This window comes from Alternaria alternata, assembly GCF_001642055.1.
Source record: "Alternaria alternata strain SRC1lrK2f unplaced genomic scaffold CC77scaffold_2, whole genome shotgun sequence".
Taxonomy (NCBI): domain Eukaryota; kingdom Fungi; phylum Ascomycota; class Dothideomycetes; order Pleosporales; family Pleosporaceae; genus Alternaria; species Alternaria alternata.
The window spans coordinates 207,035-227,461 of record NW_017306191.1 but is presented as its reverse complement, the minus strand read 5'-3'; the positions used below and the strand labels follow the sequence as shown (position 1 = coordinate 227,461).

Sequence of the window (20,427 nt, the reverse complement as noted above, 5' to 3'; positions counted from 1 at the left end):
TAAGATAAACTCGGTCACAAGGTTTGCTTTGGTCTGACTCAGCTATATCTTCCGCGAAAACTACGCCCGGCGGAGCCTTAGTTACAAAGTCATAGCTATGGATATGCTCATGACCTCCGGACTTATGGGTATGTCCGAAGTTGGATTGATTAGATCTTTACTTAGGCATTCGCTCGGCGTTACCAAGGTACATGCTCAATTCTGAAGTCAGCAAAGGCGACAATTCCTTCCAAGGCTTACGAGCCTATTTGTCTACTCAGCAGGTATGAAGTACGAAACGACAACCGTCAGCATTTGAAAGACCTGTAGCGAGTTCATTCTAACAAGTATTCGAACTCTACGTAACCTATCCCATGTGCGTCGGAGAACTTCCAAGACCGAGACGTTCTGTTTCAAGTCTGCTTTGGCTCAATGGTTTGTCCAAGCCTGTGGGAACATGTACTATTGAGAAAGTGAGACTCTTGGCAGTGATCTTCCTGTAGAGTACTTGTATATGCTTGGACTCCAAGGTGAAGCGAATCCGCATTGACGTGGTTCCCTGATCGATAAAAACTGTATCGTTCAGCGTCTCCAAGCTGGGAGATTGGAGGAACAGATCTTGCCAGGACGCTCCATCCTCCCGATACTTTTCTTGGAATATGAGTGCAGTTTCACGCGGTCTTTGTAGTGGTTGAAATGCTTTCAAAACTGGTGGTTCCACTTTGTAGTCGCATAGCAGTACCAACGGAACGTTGCACACGCGAACAGATAGGGCTAGTACCACGGGGTGTAAAGTCCATCCATAGAACCTCGCCGACATGTAAAGACTGTCTGTATGATCCCATAGGGTTGTCGGGTATGCTTTGTCAACTCGGACGGGGCCGCGCCATGGGACATGTACCGAACTCATACGGTAAAGGAAGGGAACTTTGGTTATCGCAACCGTCGGATCAATCAGGATGTGTGTTGCCGTCACGTCGAGTGTGCTCAATCCCCGAATTGTTTTCCAAGGAATACTTGCCATCGCCACGTTACCAAGTCTACAGTATAAACGTGGCCCAAGTTTGCGAAGGTAAATGCCGGTATGCCTTTGTCTCTCACTACCACCATATTGAGAATCTTTACCAAGGCAAAAGAGGTAAAACACACCGACATGGGCGATTATTGGTTGCGTTATAAACTTGGTACGCAGGCGGATTTCGCTAGTGAACAGAACACCTTTGTTCGTGGCAGAGAACTCGATGAAAACATCGGTGAAGGGGCGAATAGCGAAGCTCTCTGCAAAATTTGCGGGGTAAGGAGCGAAGAGACCAAGATATTCTCGGTCGTGGAGTCCCTTTTCAAGAGGGTTCCAAGCGAAAATAGTTATGTCGTTGTGTCGTTTAACGATTTCCTCTTGCAAGCGTTGAAACGCTTGGTCGCCCTCGCCGTAGATCAAGGGCATATGAACATTGAACAGTCCGAGCAGACAGTATGCCGCGTCTTCTTTACGTTTTGTCTGGCGTCCAGCAGCCCAAGACATCTTCGCGGCAACGCAGATCGACTTTTCCTCGACGCCTTCCAGTAAGATACGAGGAGGAATCTTAGTGGTAGCCGAAATCAATTCGGCATGATCGCGTTTAGTCCCAACAAACTGCAGACTCTGGTTGAAAAATTCTACATAATGCGGCGCGATCAACTCTTGCAATGTCCACCCCCGTGAAAACCAACGACAGGAAGTCAAACACGCGTCCAGTGGTTGTCCAGAAACAAGATCTTCTAGAAGAACAAAGCAAATCCCCGCTGTCTTGTACCATTGGTACATGGAGTTTATGGACTCTGTCAACTCAGCACTGCTTGACTTATCGACTGCGATATCGATTGATGCGTTAGCCAAGTTTAAAGTTTCGTGCAACGACGTCAAGCGTATTCTCTGCAATGAAAGCAATCACACGTACTATGCAAAGGTTAGTTGCCATCATGTTTGCGACCAATGGCTCCAAATTACCTGCAGCAAGTGTCGACCCAGAAATACTCCAAGTCGTTTGCTTCAGCCTGATCCGCGCAAAAGTGTATCTTCTTGTAACCGTTCTTGTTATGACCCGTGTTTTGCAGGATGTCTTGGTATGTAACTTCTTGGCTATCGGCGCCCCAAGTGTGCGAGAGTATGGCGTAGAGTGGAGTGTCTAGACCCATGAATTCGGTGAGGCTGAAGCTGCCGTCGTCTTCCCTGCGAAGGAGACGCATCTTATTCCGTTGGAAGTAAGGTATCGAGGGCTACAGGTGATGTCAAAGAGGAAGTTAGAGGAAGCTTCGACCAGACCGCGCGACTTCCTTGTGTGATTGTTGCGTTGAAGATGTTGGGGCTGGAGTGTACGAGGCTGAGATGACAAACCACGTGCAGATAGCGACTTGGCGAAATGATCACCATAATTGGTAATCATTCAACCCGGCTATACAGATACAAGTCAAAGGGTCCTAGCCATTCAAGTTGAATACTAAATTCTTCCGACATAGTAGTGGTTCGAACAAGCAGTAGTTTTCTAAAGCTCGAAACGTTACGACCAAGTAACAGGTTTTCGATGAAGAAGCAGGACGGCCTCCCTGGAAACGGCAGGCTTTGGTACGGAGAGATATAACGCTGTGGTGAATGTCTCCAGGTAACTGTGTATTAAGGCAGTTATATTCCCGGACGACGAGATGCTACCTAATCTGTGTTCCAACAAAGATCACGCCGATCATTTGGCGCTGATCTAAGTGTGTATATGGGTATAGAGAAGACAGACTTGCGAAGGAATTGATACCAATATCAAAGCATCAAAATAGCGCTAATACTCCATCAGCATCCTCCGTGCTCGAAATGCGACATCGAAACGCAACTCCATCTTTGTATATGCGGACCGGCGAGAAAGGATTTTTGAAGAGGCAAAAGGATGAAAACGGGTAGGGGAAGAAAGAGAGGGGCCCAGCTAAGCTAACAGCCTACAGATCCGATGCTGTCACACTGTGAGTGCGATAGATCGTTCGCCTCGTCGTCGAAAAGCTCCCAACGATACTGCGATAAGACTTAGTACCACTGGCAGGTCTCTGACAGTTCCTCCTAACGGCCTATACATCGTTCCCTTCTTTTAGCCTACTCAAGACATGTGTGTGCGCCGCATCAGTGCACGTTGTTGCTCAGTGTAGCACGACTGGACGCGTTGCGGTCGTGGTATCTCATCGCCGTTCGAGCTGTGGGTCCAAGACTCAGCCGGGTGGACAGGGACAGCGGGATCCTCGTAAGCGCCAACAAGGGTGATCGCAGAGCCAGCTATAAGCTGTTAACATCCGAAAATTGGTTCTGAATCAATGTCTAGAGACATACCCGTATGGAGAGAACGAGAGCGCTGGTATAGATAGAAGCGTCGAGATCTGCCCATTCCCCATCCCATTTTGAGGCTAGACCAGGTTTGTACAAGAGCGAGCGCTATGCCCAAGACAGCCACGCATACGCCGATAAGCGTCAGTAACGCCTCTGTCGACAGCTTGTGTGATTGGACAGATTGACCCGCAGCAATGTCTCGCCTGACGGGGTGTGGCATGGGTATGAAGGCTGCGTGGGTCGTAGGAATAAAGTGATCGCTCAATAGCATCAGGATCAGAGACCAGGACATCTTGAGGACAGCTCGCATTCTTGGATATTGAAGACAGTCGGGGTTGGATTCGGCCCAGGATTATTTATAATATGCACAAGGAACTTAAAGACGAGTGATGGTGAGCGCTTCAGGTGTCTCCTGTTCCTGGGTGGGGGTGACGAAGATGCCGCCTGCCAACGTAAGCAGAGTTCCTGGCGGGCGGCTCCCTGACGGGCGGCGGATTGAAAACCGGAGAAGCTCGTGGCAACGCGACAAAACCGGCAGATAAAAGGTGCACAATCCCCGCGTGTTTCTAACCGTGGCCAGCAGGACATACGTCCTGAGTAGAGGGAAGAGCCATATCTGCGCATGTGTGCTTCGGTGAAAGAGGTTCCAAGGGAGTCACAGATCTGCTGGTTGTAGGAGCAGGTAGCATAGCTGCTGAAATTGATGTTGAAGCTCAACTTGAAGGGACACGCAGGCAGAACGCGACGCGCGCGCGCGTTCATGTAGCATATCACAGATATCGAACATCAACTTTGGGCCCAGAACGATATAATAACTTGTTGTGTTGGTGGACTATCAGCATAGAAGGACGGACACTCTTTTTGGTGTTGCTGGTTCGCCGGTTCGCTGGCAGGGACAACGGCGGCGCGAGCCGTTGCTGCAGATGTTGATTGCGCTGATCTCTGGCTAGCGACGCGCTTGGTCATTGACCAGCGAAATCTGCTCCGAGCACAGAGGCCTGCTTCAGATATTGTTTTTGGGATGACGATTGCATGATAACATACTTAAGCGTACTTTGAAACTTCCATTACTGGGATAAGGCTGTTTCCACTAGCGTGACGTCATGATAGCGGAACATGACGGTACCTAAGTAACTTTCACATGCAAATGTCCAAGCGCGGAACAACACGATTATATTTGTGATTCCTCCCATTTGCCCTCTTGTTTGCGCTTCTGAGCTACACGATCTTACAGTTACCGACAACATGCCCGACAATAGAAACATGTCAGAAATCATGAGGCATTCCGAGCGTCTCACAAATGGAGACGATGGAGTGGTGGTCTCAATCCCCAATGTACCCATCACCGAGCAGAGAAAACCTTTCGTGAACTCGGAAAGCTCAAAACTCCAGCATACAGGTATGTGTTCGCTCATGAGATATCTCACAGCTGCATTGCTGACATGAGCAGGCACCGCGCGTGCAAATGTCGCCCCATCAGCAGAATCTCCTGATGGCACACCAGGCTGGAAGGAGAAGCACTCTCATCAAACCGTCCTACAGCAACATTGCGACTTCTTTGACCGCGACCACGACGGCATCCTTTGGCCGCAGGATACATTCGTTGGCTTCTATCGGCTTGGTTACGGTATCATCCTGTCCATCGTGGCGGTATTTGTTATCCACTCCAACTTTTCGTACCCGACATGCTCTGGATGGCTGCCCGATCCATTCTTTCGTAAGAGTATCCAATTCCAAACGACGTGAGACATACACTGACTTTGTACGCTATCTCAAAAGGTATCTTCCTCAAAAACGTACACAGGGATAAGCATGGCAGTGACACCGGGACGTATGACCACGAAGGGCGCTTTGTGCCGCAGAGGTTTGAAGACATTTTCGCCAAATACGCGGAAGGTAGGGACTACCTCACGATCTGGGACGTGAGCAATGTGCTCAAAGGACAACGATGCATTGCTGACCCAATTGGTTGGGGTGGTGCCTTCTTTGAATGTAAGTCGAGCCAGTTTCATTATCTATGAATGTTCTTGCTAATGATTACAGGGATTGCCACCTACATTATGCTGTGGCCTGAGGACGGCCGAATGATGAAGGAAGATATCCGTGGTATCTACGATGGAAGCATATTCTACACTCTCGCTGAGAGACGAGAGAAGGCTTCGTGAGGTCGAGTCTCGAAGACTCATCCAGGTCATCGCACTCGTGAGCTGCGTCTGAAAGAGATCGTCGTGTTCGAACGTGAGAAGACTTTAGATTACTCGCTTGCACTGGTGCGATGCTTCGGTAGATACTAGATGAAATGAGATAGAAAACCTCTATGTGCCAGAGCCAAAGGAATGTAATCAAGACTGAAAATCGTCCACGAAGATAGCACGAATGAGTCGTGACTCGCGACTGCCTGACGCGTAGCTTGAGATACAAGCCAATCCTCCTTACAGATGGTGTCCACCTGTCGCTTGCACCAGCAGCTGCGTTCGACACTGGCCCAAACTGCCCGAGTATGTATACATTATATCCATGCCCTCAAAACGTAAGAGTGCGCCGTATCAGCCCACGCTGTTGTTCGCAGTTATCGGATCGCGCGCGTTGTGGTCGGCTGATTCCAGTCTCGCCTAGGCCGGCGGCTGCATGAGATTCGACCGAGGAACGTGGCATCGCGTGCTGCCATGGGTGATCAGCGAGTAGGACGTTCGAGTTTGCTGGGCTTGTCAGTTTCCTGGGAGATTTTGTGCGATCATAGGGCAAGACGTACTTGTGGAGCGGTACCGGGAGCGAGAATGGCGGCGGGAATCTAGCCTCGATCTTAAGTGGGGCCAGATGAAGGGAAGCGCTATTCCGAAAATGGCCACGACCACTGCGATTACTCCCACGATCGCTTCGACAGACAGGCTTTGTGATTGGATGGTCGACCGTTTGACCTGCTCTCGTTGCAGAATAATTTGGATCGGGTGAGCGTGTATAGTACTAAAGCTGTATGTAAAAGTGACGAGAAGAAGCCGGAGCAGCATGTTGCCGAAACCCGTTATCTTGATGTGGGCACTTTGCTAGTTTCTATGTTGCTAGGGCTCAAGACGACGGAAATGCATGTAACGAAGCACACTGAGTAGGTATGGTTTCAAGGTGTCTTCGATAATGCTTCGTGTTTAGTAAATATCTGTGTAAAGCGCGGTCTCAGTGGGAAGAACAATGAACGTAATAGTTGTTGAAAGCACTGCAGATAGGACGACGTGCCGTCTTATATCCATAAACACCTGAACCGACCTTTTGAGGGAGGCTGTGGGGTGTAATGCTTTCCGAAACGCGTGGAGGAGACGGCACCCAAGAGCGTGGAAGCGAAAAGGAGATTCAGGTTGGAGCGGCCGCTATTACTACCCACCGCATGCCAGCGACCGGTTTTAACTGCTCATGGCTAGTGCGAATGCTCACGACTGGTGTGCATGCTCATGACTGGTGCGAGTGCGCGCAACTAACGCGGCAAGCCAAGACATGTACGTCCGTCCCCCTTTGCTCATTCGGCGTGTACCTTACTCTTCTTTGACTAGGGCAAAGAACGATTCACACCCACAGCCTGTACCTTACCCTTCTTTGACTAGGGCCAAGGGCGTTGACAATACGCTCATGCAAGTCTAAGGCCCGACAAAACACGTACCCTGGCAAAACATGTGCATTTAAGGGCCTAAGAAATACGCACCCTAGCAAAGCATGCGTCTTTTGGGTTGCCAGGCAAATTTGGCATTATATTGAAGGAAAATCGAACTGTACTGTGTACCGGCTCTGGCTTGGTTCGCTTTCGACTGCCACGATCTTGTGCACCGATTATATATCAAAACAGGTGGAATCGAGTCGCGTCACAGTTAGCATTGATTTGGCCTTAGGCATCGAGCTCCCTACGTCGCTAAATGCACACCAGAACACATAAGAGACCGCCATGGAAGCGCATGACCAGGAGCATGCTTCAAGATAGGGTGTGCTACGATAGCGCTCTTGAGAAACAAGACCCTCAAAACGCGTGTCCTAATCATACACCCTTTCGTCCCATGGCACTTAAGACTCGTTCCCTGACTTGTCACGCATTATGCCAGTAGTGCCGGGCGCTACACCCAGCCATAAGCAAATTGTCAGTTGAGCTCTTCAGCATTATGAAGCCGTTGGGAGTGTACGAGTGTGCAGCAACACGCGCCGTTGTTCTGTGGAGCAGATTTGAACGCGTAGTGGTTAGGTATGTGATCTGATCTTCGTTCACGTCGTTGGTCGAGGAAAGAGGAGCTGGCGAACGTCTATAGTGCCTGATGAGGTATATTGCTGAGTTTTTAGTAAGTAATTTGTATTTGATAAGCCTCAACGTTAGTGTACGGGAACTCACCTGCGGCATCGCGACGGGCGTGGGAGCGATGATGCCAGCGGCGGGCCAAGCACGTCTCTTCCCCGCAGTTTCGTTTAGGACTACCTAGGTACCCCCGCGGCGAAACAACTTGGTTTAGGTGAGCGTATGCATCACCAATGCGGTATGTCAAGGCAACAAGCAGAAGCTGGAGAAGCATGTCGGAAAGCAATGTCTACCTAGGTAGATGCAAGTACTTTAGCAGTGTCCACCTTCCTAAATTACAAGACGACGGGAGTGTTCTATGCAGTCAGAAGACGACTGGGTAGATACGAGTTGAAGGTGTCGTTCGTTGAATGCGCAGCAAGCATGGACGCCTTTGAATACTGAGCATCAGCAGAACCTCATTTTAGCGTGGGTGCAGGTTGATGTCTACCACCAACGACCAGGTCGGAAATGATGCAAGGATCGGGACCATCTAGCGTGCTCTACCATGTTCGTATAGCATCAGGCTGGGCTTCGCATGAAGGATACTCAGTGCTATCTTGCGAAATGCCATAGCCTAGTCAATCCGGGCTATCCAGATCATAGTCTCCCTTTCCATCGAACTCTTACCGCTCCTCGTACAGTAGGGACCATCATAGGCGTCGATATTATCCTGGAACGGACACTCATCGAGCGTGCGAGTGCTAGGTGTTCTTGTCTTCTTCGTCCACTGGGTCCAATCCACATCTCTACCTCAGCATTTTGGTTCTTATATGTCACCTCTGAGACACGAAATCACTTCGGAAAGAAGCGCTACAGATGCTCTCAGATATAGAGAGGTAAATTGTTCTATCTACAGAGTTTTCGACAACTATTCCATTTACCTTTCTTACTACGGAGATAGCGCTTCACCCAGATTTCTGCCAAACACGAATACCCTTATGTGAGTTCAAGCCGGTAACATCAATATGCGCCTTGGTCTACAGGCATGATATTCAGCTGCTATCGCCAGCTGCTCCTCATCGCGCGAAATTCGCGAAAGCTAAGGTACTCGTCGTATTCTTCTTGCAATTGCCGTCTAACATTGTCTTCTCTTCTTGACTTCCTGCGCCGTACTGCGATCGCGCAATCTAGGTTTGGGGGTCAATATTGCTCAAATCTCGAAATGGTGCGCAAGACGGGATTGCCTTACATCTGGAAGGCTTGCATAGCCACACGCGTAATGTGGGCGATGCGCCTAAGGCACCAATAAAGATGCCAACTATGGCTACGCAGACGCTGACCAGTGTGAAGATATCTTGTCGCGACCATCCAAGTTGCTGTTGATTCGAGTCCGTAGGTACACGATCGTATCCTAATTGTTCATTGTGAACAGGTAGGATTGGCGAGGCTTCGATGGAAGCCACGCTTAGTAGAAGAATTGCGATGACCAACGACATGATGTTTGGAACGTATAACTCATGTGTGTTCAAACGCATGCCATTGGTAGAAGAATGGGTGTTCAGACGCATACTATTGGTAGAATAGATTTGTATGGCTGAAAAGAACAGAGATGATTCGCGAATCATAAAGAAGGCAACAAGGCAGCTGGGGCTGAGATAGGCTATGCCAACCAGCAGGAGGCCTTATGAGAGTAACCCCGCTTCTGATTCGCCACCTTACCCGTCAGAAGAACCCACATATGTCGGTGGCCGAAAGTGCATACAAAAGATGGATGATGTGGAAAGAATCATATAGAAGTAGGATTGCGTCCTCTTCCCCACCAAAAACATCACGACTGCTTGAAGACTCCCAAGATAACATATATTATAGTATTCACTTTTGTTCAGTCGTTCTATCACTGTCCAATATAGTAAACTCAATCCATCGAGATTCCTCGGCCATTTTTGCAGGATTCACTGCGCTATTCCACATGCATCACAGCCAATCGGCACCCCGCAACTTTACCGATTAGAGACTTGACATGACATGAGTTACGTGGCGACTACCTCAGGTCGCATACTCGATGTCTGAGGCATGAACATCAGGAATACTCACAAGAAGAGACGTAAGCCGTCTCCAACTCTCACTGAAGAGCGATTGGCGACACGATTCGGCAAACATTGTTCAATAGTTGTGTATGTTGCGTCGACTTTTATAGGGCTGCATGAGTGAAGGAGTCGTCATTTCGGCCGGCTTTTAGGCTGCGCTGCATCAATACAGATTAGGTACAGATGATCCGTGGACTGCCATCGCCCCGTTCTACCGACGTTGTCGCAACTTTGAACAAACCACAATACCGTCCAAAATCATCAGAAGCTATCTTCTCGCACGGCGATATCACTATGTACAAAACACTATCTGCAGTGTTGCTTATCTCGACTCGCGTATGGTTTGCCTACGGTTATAACACCAGTCCAAGCTCGTATTTGCTGCTCAACACAGATCATCTTGCTGCCCAACGCCTCAACTGGCAGACTCCACTCTCGACGAAGGACGACCGGTCTACCGTGTTGAATGTTCGTAGAATGTTTGGATGCAATGAGAACACGCTGATGTGCTACCCAGTTTGATGACATTCCAACGACTGACGGACAAGCGGCTATTGAACTTTACGACGGTCTTCTCTTCGAGGGACTGACGGTTGTCAATGTATCTGACAGCAGCCTTCTTGATGACAAGGATAGAGATTGTGCAACATCACACACAAACACCTTAGTCAGCTTTTCATACCCCGAAGGCCAACGTCCTCAAATCAAGATCGGAGCAGTGCACCTCAACGACAAAACCTCGTCGCCCATGTTTGATCTCTTATCCCTCTCCATCAAGCCACGTCAGAAACGATCCTCGGACCCCGTGGTTATCAGATATAAGTTCTGGCAAATCCAAGACGGCAAGACCGAGACGACATATTTAGATCTGGTCTTCCATGGCGTTGATCACCACGCCGTTGCCCACGTTGATTTCGAAAGGTACGGGTATACCATCAGAAACCTCACCGCTTTCGAGATTACTGTAATGGAGAACAACAACCTGGACTTTGCATTTTGTCTGGACGATCTGGGTGTAAGGATCCACAACACGACTGGCGGTAAGGTAACTCAATAAGAGGGGTTGTTGTCGTCGATCAGTAGGAAGTAGATACGAATAGTTGACACTGGTAAAGAATACATCCATACCTGACGCTATCAAAACGACCTATGCGCAGGGACTGTCAGTGTTTTGTGCATATGCGATCGCGCAATAGTCGCAAGCCTAGTGCTACGCATGCCAGATATGGCAGTGCGGTAGAAACGACATTCTCGACACAAACATGTGCCAACATAGCGAGTGTGTGTTCTACTATGATCAACATCTTCCAATAAAGCTTTACAGCACTTTCGCAGAGCTCTAGGTGATGTTGTGACCAGATCCCTGTCGCAACCGAAGCTTCAATTGTATTCCGCCATCAACGAGAGTGCTCGCGAATAGCTACGTTGATGTATCGTTAGCTGAACCAAAAGGTGAATGTATCGAAGCGGTGCTGTATAGCACCAATTCCCAGATACTCCAGAAAAGCGTTCATGAAGACATTAGATTTCTTTTTTACCGATATTGATTGATGACAGTATGACCTTTGAATACGTTTCCAGAAGCAAGAGCGTTCTAATGTTCGCTTTGCTCCACTGCAGAAGCGTTATAGCGCAGGGGATCAGGAGGGGTGCCTATTCGTCAACCCACTCATCGTCATCGTACACGTCATTGTACCAACCAGGGAGTTCCTCTTCATCAGCTGTTTGAATCATTGAGATCAACCGCAACATTGGATCCTGAGATGAGTCCGTGGGATCCACTCTCCCTGCAGATGTTGGGTCCTCCACGCCCCCCATTACCCTATCTTCTCCCTCGAGGTTGGGCGCAAGGCTGATGATGCGAATCGTCTTTGTTGGGAAGAGACGAATGTTCCTCGCGGTCGTTCCATCACGCCTTTCACCCAGTGTCTGCCTGCTGTTAGCTCTTATATATTCTGTTCGGGGGCCTGTTCATTACCGCATAAGTCGACATGATACAATCGTCGCAAAGTGCCATGAAGCTAATTGGACACGCGAGTTGCGGCGCAGAACTATTGAGGTAACAGTATGAGGATGCCCGCCCAGCGGCTTGCTCTTCGACACTGATGCGATTCCTGCTGTCGAGCGCAACGACGTAGGCTCTGTTCATAATCTCAAACATGATTCGATGGTTGCGAACAGATAGCCAACCACCGAGGTCGAAGCTTGACCCGTCAGAGTCACACTGTAGGATCTGACTATAACGTGCCAGGTTTTTGGCCCCGTCTTCAAGTGCCTTGCGGAAGTCGGAGCACACGAAGATACAGCCAAGCCGGGAGAAGCCCACGAAAAGGTTGCTGTCGCGATCTAGCATGCCAGCACCCCATTCGTCCTCGCTGGTATCTCTTCCGTTCTGGATGGGAAGAGGGCCTTTATTGAGTTGAACAGGCTTCAAGCGGGTTTTGCGGGGATTTGATGCAGGGAAGATTGGTCTCGATGGGCGACCGGTACTCAGCGCGGCCAAAGCCCCGTTGGATCCAGGTCTATCGAGAGGTGGCAAGGGTTCGACGTGGTATGTTTCTGTACACTGCGATGGCTGTAGTGTACCCAGAGCCTCTCCAGTCTTCTTGTCGTACACGTGGTAACCACGTGCTCCCATGGAATACACAACCACATCCTCATTCTGATCGAGGTGCCCTACCGCGTCTTCTTCAATCTTCAAGTGCGTAGTCAGCCTTGGCGGGCTTTGCTTCATATCGTACACGAAGCCCTGGCCCTCTACTGAGACCACAACCAACGTCCAATAAGAAAGCTGGAATCCTCTTGTTTGACAATCATGATCTAGAACAGCTATGCGTCGAAACTCTCCTCTTGCTGCACCTTCTTGATCTGTTTGCCAGACTTCTACCGCGTCTCCTTCACGGTCGAATACGGCCATTCCATCTTGATACTCCAGATGCGCATATGGTCTGACGGCATCCTCAGAATTCGAGTCCAGAATCGAAGGTAATTGCCATAAGATGTCCCCAGTGTCCATATCAGTTACATTCAGTCCGCCAGCATGCGATGTCGAGATGAACAGGCGACGTTTGAAGTCGGCTTTGAACCGCCATACCGCATTATTGGTGACCTGCAGGATGGACTCTTGCGTGACAGGTTGCGACGAGGCCCAGTTGCGCGCAAGAAGCGTTTGTCGCTTGCATAGATCTTTCCATGATGTGAGGTTCTCGAAGAACTTGGAGAAGCTGGTGTAATCTTCAACAAACGAGAAGTCGCGTGCGGTGCGGGGTGGTTGAGAGGTCGTATGCGATTGCGACGTCTTAGTTGGAGAAGAGTAGATAGCTTCTTGATGTGTTTCGTCGATGAAATGGTGCCAGGCGCGTGATACAACGGTAAGCGATGCTAAGGCTGAGACGGGTGTGAAATCGAGGATGCGGAGCACGATCTCCGGCGGAAGGACCGTCAGCGGGTCCGCAACAGGGCCATTCAAAGCAGGTTCGCGACTTGTGAAGACGGATATAGGGTCCTGATTCATGCTCATAATATTGAAGTTAGAATGCGCTGTTTGTTGTCACGCACGATAATATTCTTGACGGATCAAAGAAATAGCTCTCCGGAATGAAGTCATTGTGGAGCAGTCACGTTCACGTCTCGTGGAACATCACACAAGCTCAACTAAGAACCAACATAACCACATTTACGACAATGGCATCTCGCTGCGGATTGTATCTTCATATGATTGAAGTAGAAACGCATAGGAGCATATGTTCAACTTCATAGTGACTACACGTGGGGTATCCGCATCATTTTCGGAACTACCTGGAAGCGCAATCGGCGCATCTCAACCGACACGCAAGTCAACGTCCCTCCACATATCGGAGAGATTGATAACAAATGCCATACCGATGACTGTGAACACCATCCGATATGCGATAAGCAACGAGTCGGCGATTTGCATCCGGTTAGGCATCGATTGTGGAGATGCATGTTGCCAAGTCACTAGCAGCTTCGGCAACAGCGTGGTACTGCTTACCATGAGCGAAAGAGGCATCTCTATATGTCCGGTTATCTTGGGTATCATACCAGCAGGAACCTTAATACTGCCCAAGTGTATAAAAGAGTCCTAATGGCGATCTGGAAGTTTGCAGGTGTGCCGTTCACATACGCTCACCATGGCGGGCCGAATCATCTTCTCCGGATTGCTGACCGCATCTCTTGCGTCTATCTCCGCCTTGGCCGCTCCCGTTGTTAAGAGAAATCCCTACAACTTCATTCTCGAAAACCCCTACAGTGATACAATCTTCGAGCTAGGGAATGTCTCATACTTGGCAAATACCAAGTACCCGAAGGCGAGTGCTGGTTGCGCAACTGCCGGCACATCTACGTCAATTCCGATCACTGTCATCAAAACCAACGAGACCACTATCACAAAGGACGTCCTGACGAGCATCGTATCGTCGTACCTCGAGGGTGACGACGTCTTCAGCCATGACTTCCTGGACGGGCTATATCTCTCATCAAGCGTCAAGTCGACCTTGGATGCTTCTGCCATGGAATATCTAGCAACCCTCAACACGAGCATGCTTTTCGTAGACTCTTCGGTGACTGCAGATGCCTCAGCGAACAAGGTCGTACTTCAATCGCCCGTTGAAATTCCCGCTGGCCCATACCTCGCATCTGTGAAAGACGGCTCCGTAAGCTTTGCGACTGTGTACCGACTTTATCCAGATACTTACAGGACGTTCCTCTTTGGCGCCTACGATGCGAATGATGGAGAAAACAACTACAACCCGCTCGGCGTATTCCTGCCCAAATTTTGGGACCCTATGATTCCTGTCCCTTCACGCATTTACTACTGGGATGATGACAGACCCCTCGCAGGCGAGCGTGTCGCGATCAAGGACTTGTATGACCTCAAGGGTCTACAAACCTCTGGTGGCAGTCAAGCATGGGCTTATATCACACCCATCTCGAACGGCACAGCACCTTCAGTACAGCAGATTCTCGATCTCGGAGGTGTCGTAGTCGGCAAACAGAAGCTCGCTCAGTTTGCTTCTGGTGCTAACCCTTGGGAATGGCAAGATGAGCACTACCCGTTCAACCCGAGAGGAGATGGATGGCTCACGTGCTCAGCTTCTTCATCTGGTGGTGGCTGCTCCATCGCCGCGTATGACTGGCTAGACTACGCCATTGGAAGCGATACGGGTTCTTCCATGAGACGGCCGGCCGCGGTAGCTGGCGTATACGGCCAACGACCCAGCCAGGGCATGATATCCCTCGAACGAGTCATTCCCCTAGGAGCCGCAACCGACACCGCCGGCGTCTTCTCCCGCGACCCTTACAAATGGATCAAGTTTGCAAAATCCTGGTACACACCCTCCCTCTACCAAGACGCGTCGATAACTGGACTATCCCCCCTCTCCGTCCCAGACACCGACGCATTTCCCAAAACAATCTTATACCCCACCGACTACCTGCCTCTCAACAACTCCGCCGCAGAACCCATTCTCCAAGACTTCATAGCAAACATGTCCCGAATCTTCAACATGACAGTCAAAGAGTTCAACTTCACCGCCACCGTACAAAACTTCTCCGACCCCATCGCCAGCAACTTTACAACCATGAACGCCGCCACCAACGTGATAAACACATGGTCCGCATGGACCGTCGTCGGAAAACCCCTACTAACAGCCTGGGCCGCCCTCTTCGACGGCCGCTTCCCTCCCATCGATCCCGCACGGAGACCGGGATGGGCAAACTTCAACGAAAGCCGTACAAACCAGACAACTTACGACGCCGCCCTCGTCACCAAGAACATAGCTGTAGAATGGTACGAGCGCGAATTGCAATACTCGACTCCAGAATCCTGCTCCGAGTCGGTTATGCTCTACGACATTGGCACAGGCGGTCTCCCTTCGTTTCGCGAAAAGGAACTCAATGACTCGCCGGATGCGTCGTATTTAGCTGTTACACCGCCAACGGCGAAGATAACAGGGGCGGGTATCTGTCCGATTTTTGGGTGTGCGGATTTTACGGTGCCGATTGGGCAGGTGGCGTATCAGAGTAATGTTACGTTCCATGAGGAAATGGTCCCTGTGACGATCAATCTTGTGGTGAAGCGGGGGTGTGATTTTGTGCTTTACAACATGATTGAGAGGTTGGCTGATGAGGGGGTGTTGAAGAGTGTTAAGACGGGGAGGACGGCATTTTGATGGCAAGGGGATAGGGGAATATGATGAGATATGAATGATGCGTGATGCTGAACTCGCAGATGATTGATGTTAGATTAAGGGGGTTTTTAGTGCTGCTGTAATGATGTCGCCTCTAATGTCGAAAGGACTAAAGTATGCATAATTGGATGAGCGAGTTTCTCATAAACTAATGCAAGCATCTTCACACAATGTCCGTAGTGCGAGCGTGCTCATGGCGGTACTTTCTGTCTGTTCAGGCGTTGCAGTCCTTGAGGCATACTTTCCAGATGTTGCACCACTCGATCATCTCCGATCTGCATGCAGTCGCATAGGTCTAATGGCTGCGTAGATAGCAAGCGGCAGACTCGGCCTCGTTATGTGACCAACTGTTGATCGGCACTGGGCAGCGTTGACGGAAAACATCATACATTGCTTCAGGAGCAGGAACTGGGAAAGAAGACCGCACCAATAGAGCGGAGATTGTAGCTTGGCAAAGCCAAATTGCATTGTTTGCGAACCAAACTGGTCCGGCGCTCTTGTAGCCCAAGAGCGGGAATGCATCGTTCTACCTTTCGAAAAGCGACCACAACGCCAAATGTAGAGTAGACAGTACAATGCCAAATGTCTATGATTTCCCCCGACGCTTTTGAGATGCCGTATAGATGCAGTATTAGAAGAAGAAGAAAAGACACGAACGTCTGCTAGAGGCCTGGAACATGCGTCCAGGATTCCTCGTGGTGGCTGTGTGCGACTTTGCGCACCTACAGGCGCCCGTATACCATCTATGATCGATGCATGGTACACCGGTCCAGCGCGTCGAGCAACTCGGGCCGTTCCGCCAAGGCCTGTCGCGCCTGGGTATAGCTGAACCAATTTCGATTCCGCTTGTGCTGCTCCGGCCATTGGGCCTCTTGCTTCTCAACGGTCGCCTCGAAGAAGTGGTACGAGGCCTTTGGGGCCTGGGAGGTGAGTTGGTCGGGTCTTCGCTTCTCAGGGATGAGGCCAAGGTCGTAGTTGATCTTGCATATTATGCCAGCCTCTTCCCAGGCTTCGCGTTTGGCGGCGTCTTGGGCCGTTGCCTCGTCCGTCTCCCAGCCGCCTTTTGGGAGCACCCAGCCGTTTCGCTTGGTGGACTGGATGAGGAGGACGTAGTACTTGTCGGCGGAAAGCGGGACAACACCGGCGACTAGCCGCTCGCCTTGGGACCCATAGCCTGCCGCCAATCAGCCGAAAGTTAAAGCGGTGAGTCTGGGGGGATTCGCGGAAGGGATTCAATTTTTCGATGTGAGTTGTGGGGGTCTCGTGAGCAGACTTACGTTGGTTCACGCGACCAGTGCGCGACTGCATCGACAGCTGCTGGGTAGCGGCCATGTCGGAATATCGACAAGGGAAGGCGCGGAGATATGCGTGGCACCGCTTGTATGCGACTCGCTCGACGCGACGGCAGCAGGCCTCAACAATAGGCTGGGTCGGAAGAGCAGAGGCGAGCCAGGCGGTGAAGTGGAATGGAGCCGAGCAAACAGCGAAAGTGTGGCTCAGGAGGGTCTGTGGGAGTGTGTGTGTGTGTGTGTGTGTGTGTGGCTTCACGGGGGAAGTAGTAGTGTCAAGTGTGAAGGGTGAAGGTGTGGTAGGCAAAAGGGCTGAGCAAGGCTCAGTCCCGCGGATGACGGGGCTGAGGATGTTGAAGGAGCCTGCGAGCAGCAAAGAAGTTCGGCATGGTGGATGGATGTTTTAGTAGGTGGTTCGGGTCAGGGACTTTTTACGTGGAAACTAAGGGCTCGCGGAGCGTCACGCCTGTCGCCAAGGCCCGCCTGCAAGAGGAGCTTTGTCCGGGGTGTCTGCACAGAGCTGCACAAAACTGCAATCAACGGCAGCCAGACAAGGCACTGGCTTCACCTATCGGCGCACGAGACAGGTCGTCTACGGTCCCAGCTCGCAGCTCCAATGCGCTGCATAGGGAGCCGGCGGGGCACGCGAGACCAGCGCGCCGCTTGCAGCCTCTCTGCTGCCTGCCCTCTGGATGACGTACAGGCATTTAAACGGCGAATTGCCCACTAGAAAACGAGCAATTGCCCCCGTGTAGACGCTGATCAGAGTCTCTGGTTCGCGCCCTGCACGCTGTGATACAACAACCTTTGCATTGCTATTGTGTGTCTTGACCCCGCGACCGATCGCCCGTCTCCGCCAGAACATCATTGCCATCCACGCCCTGACCGCCCTGACCGACCCCGACAGTCCCAAGAGCCCTGATCTGTAGCAACCGGGCGTGGACAAGGAGCTATTATTCATTCTGCTACCGCCTGTCATCGCTCGCCGCCGCGACGACGCTCGAATCCGCCTCGGACCACTACCCCCACCAGCTCCCACGCTTATGCTGCCCTCATGCAGTCCAGTGTGACGCCTTTCGGTATGTTCTGCTCCAACCATTTCCCTGGGTTCCGGCTCGTGCCTGTCTGGCTGGACATGAACTATCTCTCAAGCTCCCAGCAATACGGACCTCCCATCTCAGACCCTGGCTATCAACGACTTGCTAACGGTCATTTCCAGGCTACAGTAGTGAGTCGTGCGGGTACTGCAAAGACGCATCGAATGGCAGTAGAACCGCCAACTCTCGTACGTGGATTTTCATAGTCATCCCTATTCGGTCATGGACGGATCGTCATGCCTGCATGCCGCTGTCAGAGCGGTCAAGCCATCTCACACGAACAATGGGCGTCAATGGCCGTCAGTGTTGCAGCCGGCGCTTTTCTCGCCTGCATTTGATGTTCCGTTAAGGTTACCTGCCTCACGTGCAGCCCCGCGTCGCATGGAACCTTGGAATCTTGCCCGTCCCTGCCCATGCCCCCAAGCGATGCATCACCGCCAAGCATCGTCTATGTCGGCTCGTATACACGTCGGCAGGCGTTGTTTGATGCAGATCTAGATTCTTGAGATTGATTGCATCACAGTGCATCTCCATCTCGATCATGAGCTGTCTGGTGAGCTTGAGCGGGGGAAATCGGAATGAGGCTGCGAGCCGAGAGCACCGACTGACCTTACTTGATTAGGGGCGAGTTACTACTTCTCGTCGAAAAGCTTGACCGTTGAGGTCTACCAAATCCTCGTGGACCGCGGTTGGAGAAGGTACGACCCACTCATGCAGAGCACATTACATACAGCGCTATGCCTACAATAGCAGCTGACAGTGGCTTCTAGATCTGGTACCATCTTTTACAAGCCGGATGTGCTGCGACACTGCTGTCCACATTACACGATTCGGTAAGCAGGCTTGCAGTAACATCCTGCTAGAGACTTACCCGAGACTAGTCTACCCGTAGTCTCCTTCAAGCCCTCGAAGGATCAAAGAAAAGCCGTCAACCACTGGAATGACCATGTGCTAGGGGAGTCTTATATGAAAGAGGCTTCCAGACTCTACCCGATATCCAAAGAGTGCGTCGCCATACGGCAGAGTTGTTACTAGGCTGACCATCGCCAGGGAGAAAGCTCGGTTCAAAAACACATTTGATCTCACTCGTGAGATTCACAAGACCGAATATGACAATGTCAAACGACCGCCGGAGCCCGCACACCGCTTTGAGGTAACACTGGAGCCAGCAGCGTTCACGCTCGAAAAGTATGAGTTGTTCAAAAACTACCAGCAGAACGTGCACAAAGAGAAACCCCACGAGATCTCTCAAGCAGGCTTCAAACGGTTTCTGTGCGATTCGCCGTTGAAGCAGACTACCAGGACCGTCGAGGGCAAAGAGCAGCTGCTCGGATCGTACCACCAATGCTACCGGCTTGATGGACGGCTCATTGCGATGGGTATACTCGATCTGCTACCCCACTGCGTTAGCGGCGTCTACATGCTCTACCATTCCGACTATGAACAGTGGCAGTTCGGAAAGTTGAGTGCGCTACGAGAAGCCGCGCTGGCGCTTGAGGGCGGCTATCAGTACTACTATATGGGATACTACATCCATTCTTGCGTCAAGATGAAGTACAAGGGCGATTACAAGACTCAGCATGTTCTCGATCCCGAAACATACGAGTGGCACCCGCTCGAAGGCGAAATGCGCGCTCTGCTTGATAAGAAGCCATATGTCTCCATGTCTAGGGAGCGTCGCAGGAAGGAGATGGGCATCGATGGAGAGCAAGATGATTACTCCGATTATCCCTATCCGACAGCTGCTGAGGCTGGCAAGGCTGTCAACAAGGGCGTGTCGTTGTTTGAACTCAAGGTGCCGGGCCTTATGACTGCTGAAGAGATTGAACAGCAACTCGACCTGGCCACGATGCCTATTCGCGTTGGTGGGAGGATGGCGGAAGCTCAGGTGAGTAAGCTGCTTACATGAAACGCTTACTCTGTATTGACTGCGTATAGGACCTGGTCTCTTGGGACGGCAGCGAGCTGAGGAATTCAAAGTCGATTAGGGGTGTTATTGGTGAGATGGTTGCGTGCATGGGGCCAGAAGTTGCATGGCAGGTTGTGGTGCAGTTGGGCTGAAGGGTATGAAGGCGCGTGTGGAGATGCATGTGCCGAACACGTATAGATAGTGGCGACCACATGGCCTGCTCTAGACGGGCGTCTGACGTCGAAGGCTTTGATTCATGATCTTACAC

At 50.9% G+C, this 20,427-nt stretch overlaps 11 protein-coding genes across 11 annotated transcripts; 4 read left to right on the top strand and 7 right to left on the bottom strand.

The window, feature by feature from the left end:
- Positions 1-215: 215 nt before the first annotated feature.
- CC77DRAFT_1016025 (hypothetical protein) lies at positions 216-2,315 on the bottom strand. Its single transcript, XM_018524144.1, has 2 exons — positions 1,967-2,315; positions 216-1,889 (listed from the first exon to the last, which is right to left on the bottom strand). Exons 1-2 carry the CDS (start codon positions 2,203-2,205, stop codon positions 347-349), a joined length of 1,782 nt encoding a protein of 593 aa, XP_018390406.1. The 5' UTR covers positions 2,206-2,315; the 3' UTR covers positions 216-346.
- A 780-nt stretch (positions 2,316-3,095) lies between these two features.
- Positions 3,096-3,629, bottom strand: CC77DRAFT_1004662 (hypothetical protein; the record flags this gene model as incomplete). Its single annotated transcript, XM_018523285.1, has 2 exons — positions 3,096-3,268; positions 3,323-3,629. 2 exons carry the CDS (start codon positions 3,627-3,629, stop codon positions 3,096-3,098), a joined length of 480 nt encoding a protein of 159 aa, XP_018390405.1.
- A 949-nt stretch (positions 3,630-4,578) lies between these two features.
- CC77DRAFT_979983 (Caleosin-domain-containing protein) lies at positions 4,579-5,806 on the top strand. The gene is made up of 4 exons (XM_018536045.1): positions 4,579-4,718; positions 4,770-5,036; positions 5,099-5,311; positions 5,363-5,806. The coding sequence occupies exons 1-4, from the start codon at positions 4,583-4,585 to the stop codon at positions 5,482-5,484; spliced, it is 738 nt and encodes a 245-aa protein (XP_018390404.1). The 5' UTR covers positions 4,579-4,582; the 3' UTR covers positions 5,485-5,806.
- Positions 5,367-6,609, bottom strand: CC77DRAFT_1016022 (hypothetical protein). The gene is made up of 2 exons (XM_018524143.1): positions 6,072-6,609; positions 5,367-6,018 (listed from the first exon to the last, which is right to left on the bottom strand). Exons 1-2 carry the CDS (start codon positions 6,325-6,327, stop codon positions 5,843-5,845), a joined length of 432 nt encoding a protein of 143 aa, XP_018390403.1. The 5' UTR covers positions 6,328-6,609; the 3' UTR covers positions 5,367-5,842.
- Positions 6,610-7,311: 702 nt separating this feature from the next.
- CC77DRAFT_296366 (hypothetical protein) lies at positions 7,312-8,134 on the bottom strand. The gene is made up of 2 exons (XM_018531100.1): positions 7,683-8,134; positions 7,312-7,621 (listed from the first exon to the last, which is right to left on the bottom strand). Exons 1-2 carry the CDS (start codon positions 7,858-7,860, stop codon positions 7,386-7,388), a joined length of 414 nt encoding a protein of 137 aa, XP_018390402.1. The 5' UTR covers positions 7,861-8,134; the 3' UTR covers positions 7,312-7,385.
- A 529-nt stretch (positions 8,135-8,663) lies between these two features.
- CC77DRAFT_296360 (hypothetical protein) lies at positions 8,664-9,292 on the bottom strand. Its single transcript, XM_018531099.1, has one exon. The coding sequence runs from the start codon at positions 9,191-9,193 to the stop codon at positions 8,756-8,758; it is 438 nt and encodes a 145-aa protein (XP_018390401.1). The 5' UTR covers positions 9,194-9,292; the 3' UTR covers positions 8,664-8,755.
- Positions 9,293-9,372: 80 nt separating this feature from the next.
- Positions 9,373-10,814, top strand: CC77DRAFT_1016021 (hypothetical protein). Its single transcript, XM_018524142.1, has 2 exons — positions 9,373-10,123; positions 10,173-10,814. Exons 1-2 carry the CDS (start codon positions 9,839-9,841, stop codon positions 10,710-10,712), a joined length of 825 nt encoding a protein of 274 aa, XP_018390400.1. The 5' UTR covers positions 9,373-9,838; the 3' UTR covers positions 10,713-10,814.
- Positions 10,815-11,190: 376 nt separating this feature from the next.
- CC77DRAFT_1016019 (hypothetical protein) lies at positions 11,191-13,295 on the bottom strand. The gene is made up of 2 exons (XM_018524141.1): positions 11,634-13,295; positions 11,191-11,584 (listed from the first exon to the last, which is right to left on the bottom strand). Exons 1-2 carry the CDS (start codon positions 13,173-13,175, stop codon positions 11,309-11,311), a joined length of 1,818 nt encoding a protein of 605 aa, XP_018390399.1. The 5' UTR covers positions 13,176-13,295; the 3' UTR covers positions 11,191-11,308.
- A 27-nt stretch (positions 13,296-13,322) lies between these two features.
- CC77DRAFT_1016018 (amidase family protein) lies at positions 13,323-15,983 on the top strand. The gene has a single exon (XM_018524140.1). The coding sequence runs from the start codon at positions 13,807-13,809 to the stop codon at positions 15,844-15,846; it is 2,040 nt and encodes a 679-aa protein (XP_018390398.1). The 5' UTR covers positions 13,323-13,806; the 3' UTR covers positions 15,847-15,983.
- A 624-nt stretch (positions 15,984-16,607) lies between these two features.
- Positions 16,608-17,196, bottom strand: CC77DRAFT_1056799 (hypothetical protein; the record flags this gene model as incomplete). Its single annotated transcript, XM_018527939.1, has 2 exons — positions 16,608-17,038; positions 17,142-17,196. The coding sequence occupies 2 exons, from the start codon at positions 17,194-17,196 to the stop codon at positions 16,608-16,610; spliced, it is 486 nt and encodes a 161-aa protein (XP_018390397.1).
- A 1,011-nt stretch (positions 17,197-18,207) lies between these two features.
- Positions 18,208-20,311, top strand: CC77DRAFT_1027684 (arginine-tRNA-protein transferase 1; the record flags this gene model as incomplete). Its single annotated transcript, XM_018526385.1, has 6 exons — positions 18,208-18,232; positions 18,873-18,948; positions 19,021-19,083; positions 19,132-19,254; positions 19,301-20,138; positions 20,189-20,311. The coding sequence occupies 6 exons, from the start codon at positions 18,208-18,210 to the stop codon at positions 20,309-20,311; spliced, it is 1,248 nt and encodes a 415-aa protein (XP_018390396.1).
- Positions 20,312-20,427: the final 116 nt, after the last annotated feature.

Coding starts and splice junctions, on each gene's coding strand:
- CC77DRAFT_1016025 (XM_018524144.1), bottom strand. CDS start 2,205: ATGCGTCTCCTTCGCAGGGAAGACGACGGCAGCTTCAGCCTCACCGAA. Junction 1,890..1,966: donor TGGGTCGACACTTGCTGCAG/GTAATTTGGAGC, acceptor TTCATTGCAGAG/AATACGCTTGACGTCGTTGC.
- CC77DRAFT_1016019 (XM_018524141.1), bottom strand. CDS start 13,175: ATGAGCATGAATCAGGACCCTATATCCGTCTTCACAAGTCGCGAACCT. Junction 11,585..11,633: donor GTATCATGTCGACTTATGCG/GTAATGAACAGG, acceptor AACAGCAGGCAG/ACACTGGGTGAAAGGCGTGA.
- CC77DRAFT_1016021 (XM_018524142.1), top strand. CDS start 9,839: ATGATCCGTGGACTGCCATCGCCCCGTTCTACCGACGTTGTCGCAACT. Junction 10,124..10,172: donor ACCGGTCTACCGTGTTGAAT/GTTCGTAGAATG, acceptor TGTGCTACCCAG/TTTGATGACATTCCAACGAC.
- CC77DRAFT_1016018 (XM_018524140.1), top strand. CDS start 13,807: ATGGCGGGCCGAATCATCTTCTCCGGATTGCTGACCGCATCTCTTGCG.
- CC77DRAFT_296366 (XM_018531100.1), bottom strand. CDS start 7,860: ATGCTTCTCCAGCTTCTGCTTGTTGCCTTGACATACCGCATTGGTGAT. Junction 7,622..7,682: donor CGCCCGTCGCGATGCCGCAG/GTGAGTTCCCGT, acceptor CTAAAAACTCAG/CAATATACCTCATCAGGCAC.
- CC77DRAFT_296360 (XM_018531099.1), bottom strand. CDS start 9,193: ATGATTCGCGAATCATCTCTGTTCTTTTCAGCCATACAAATCTATTCT.
- CC77DRAFT_1016022 (XM_018524143.1), bottom strand. CDS start 6,327: ATGCTGCTCCGGCTTCTTCTCGTCACTTTTACATACAGCTTTAGTACT. Junction 6,019..6,071: donor CTCCCGGTACCGCTCCACAA/GTACGTCTTGCC, acceptor TGACAAGCCCAG/CAAACTCGAACGTCCTACTC.
- CC77DRAFT_979983 (XM_018536045.1), top strand. CDS start 4,583: ATGTCAGAAATCATGAGGCATTCCGAGCGTCTCACAAATGGAGACGAT. Junction 4,719..4,769: donor CTCAAAACTCCAGCATACAG/GTATGTGTTCGC, acceptor TGACATGAGCAG/GCACCGCGCGTGCAAATGTC. Junction 5,037..5,098: donor GCTGCCCGATCCATTCTTTC/GTAAGAGTATCC, acceptor CTATCTCAAAAG/GTATCTTCCTCAAAAACGTA.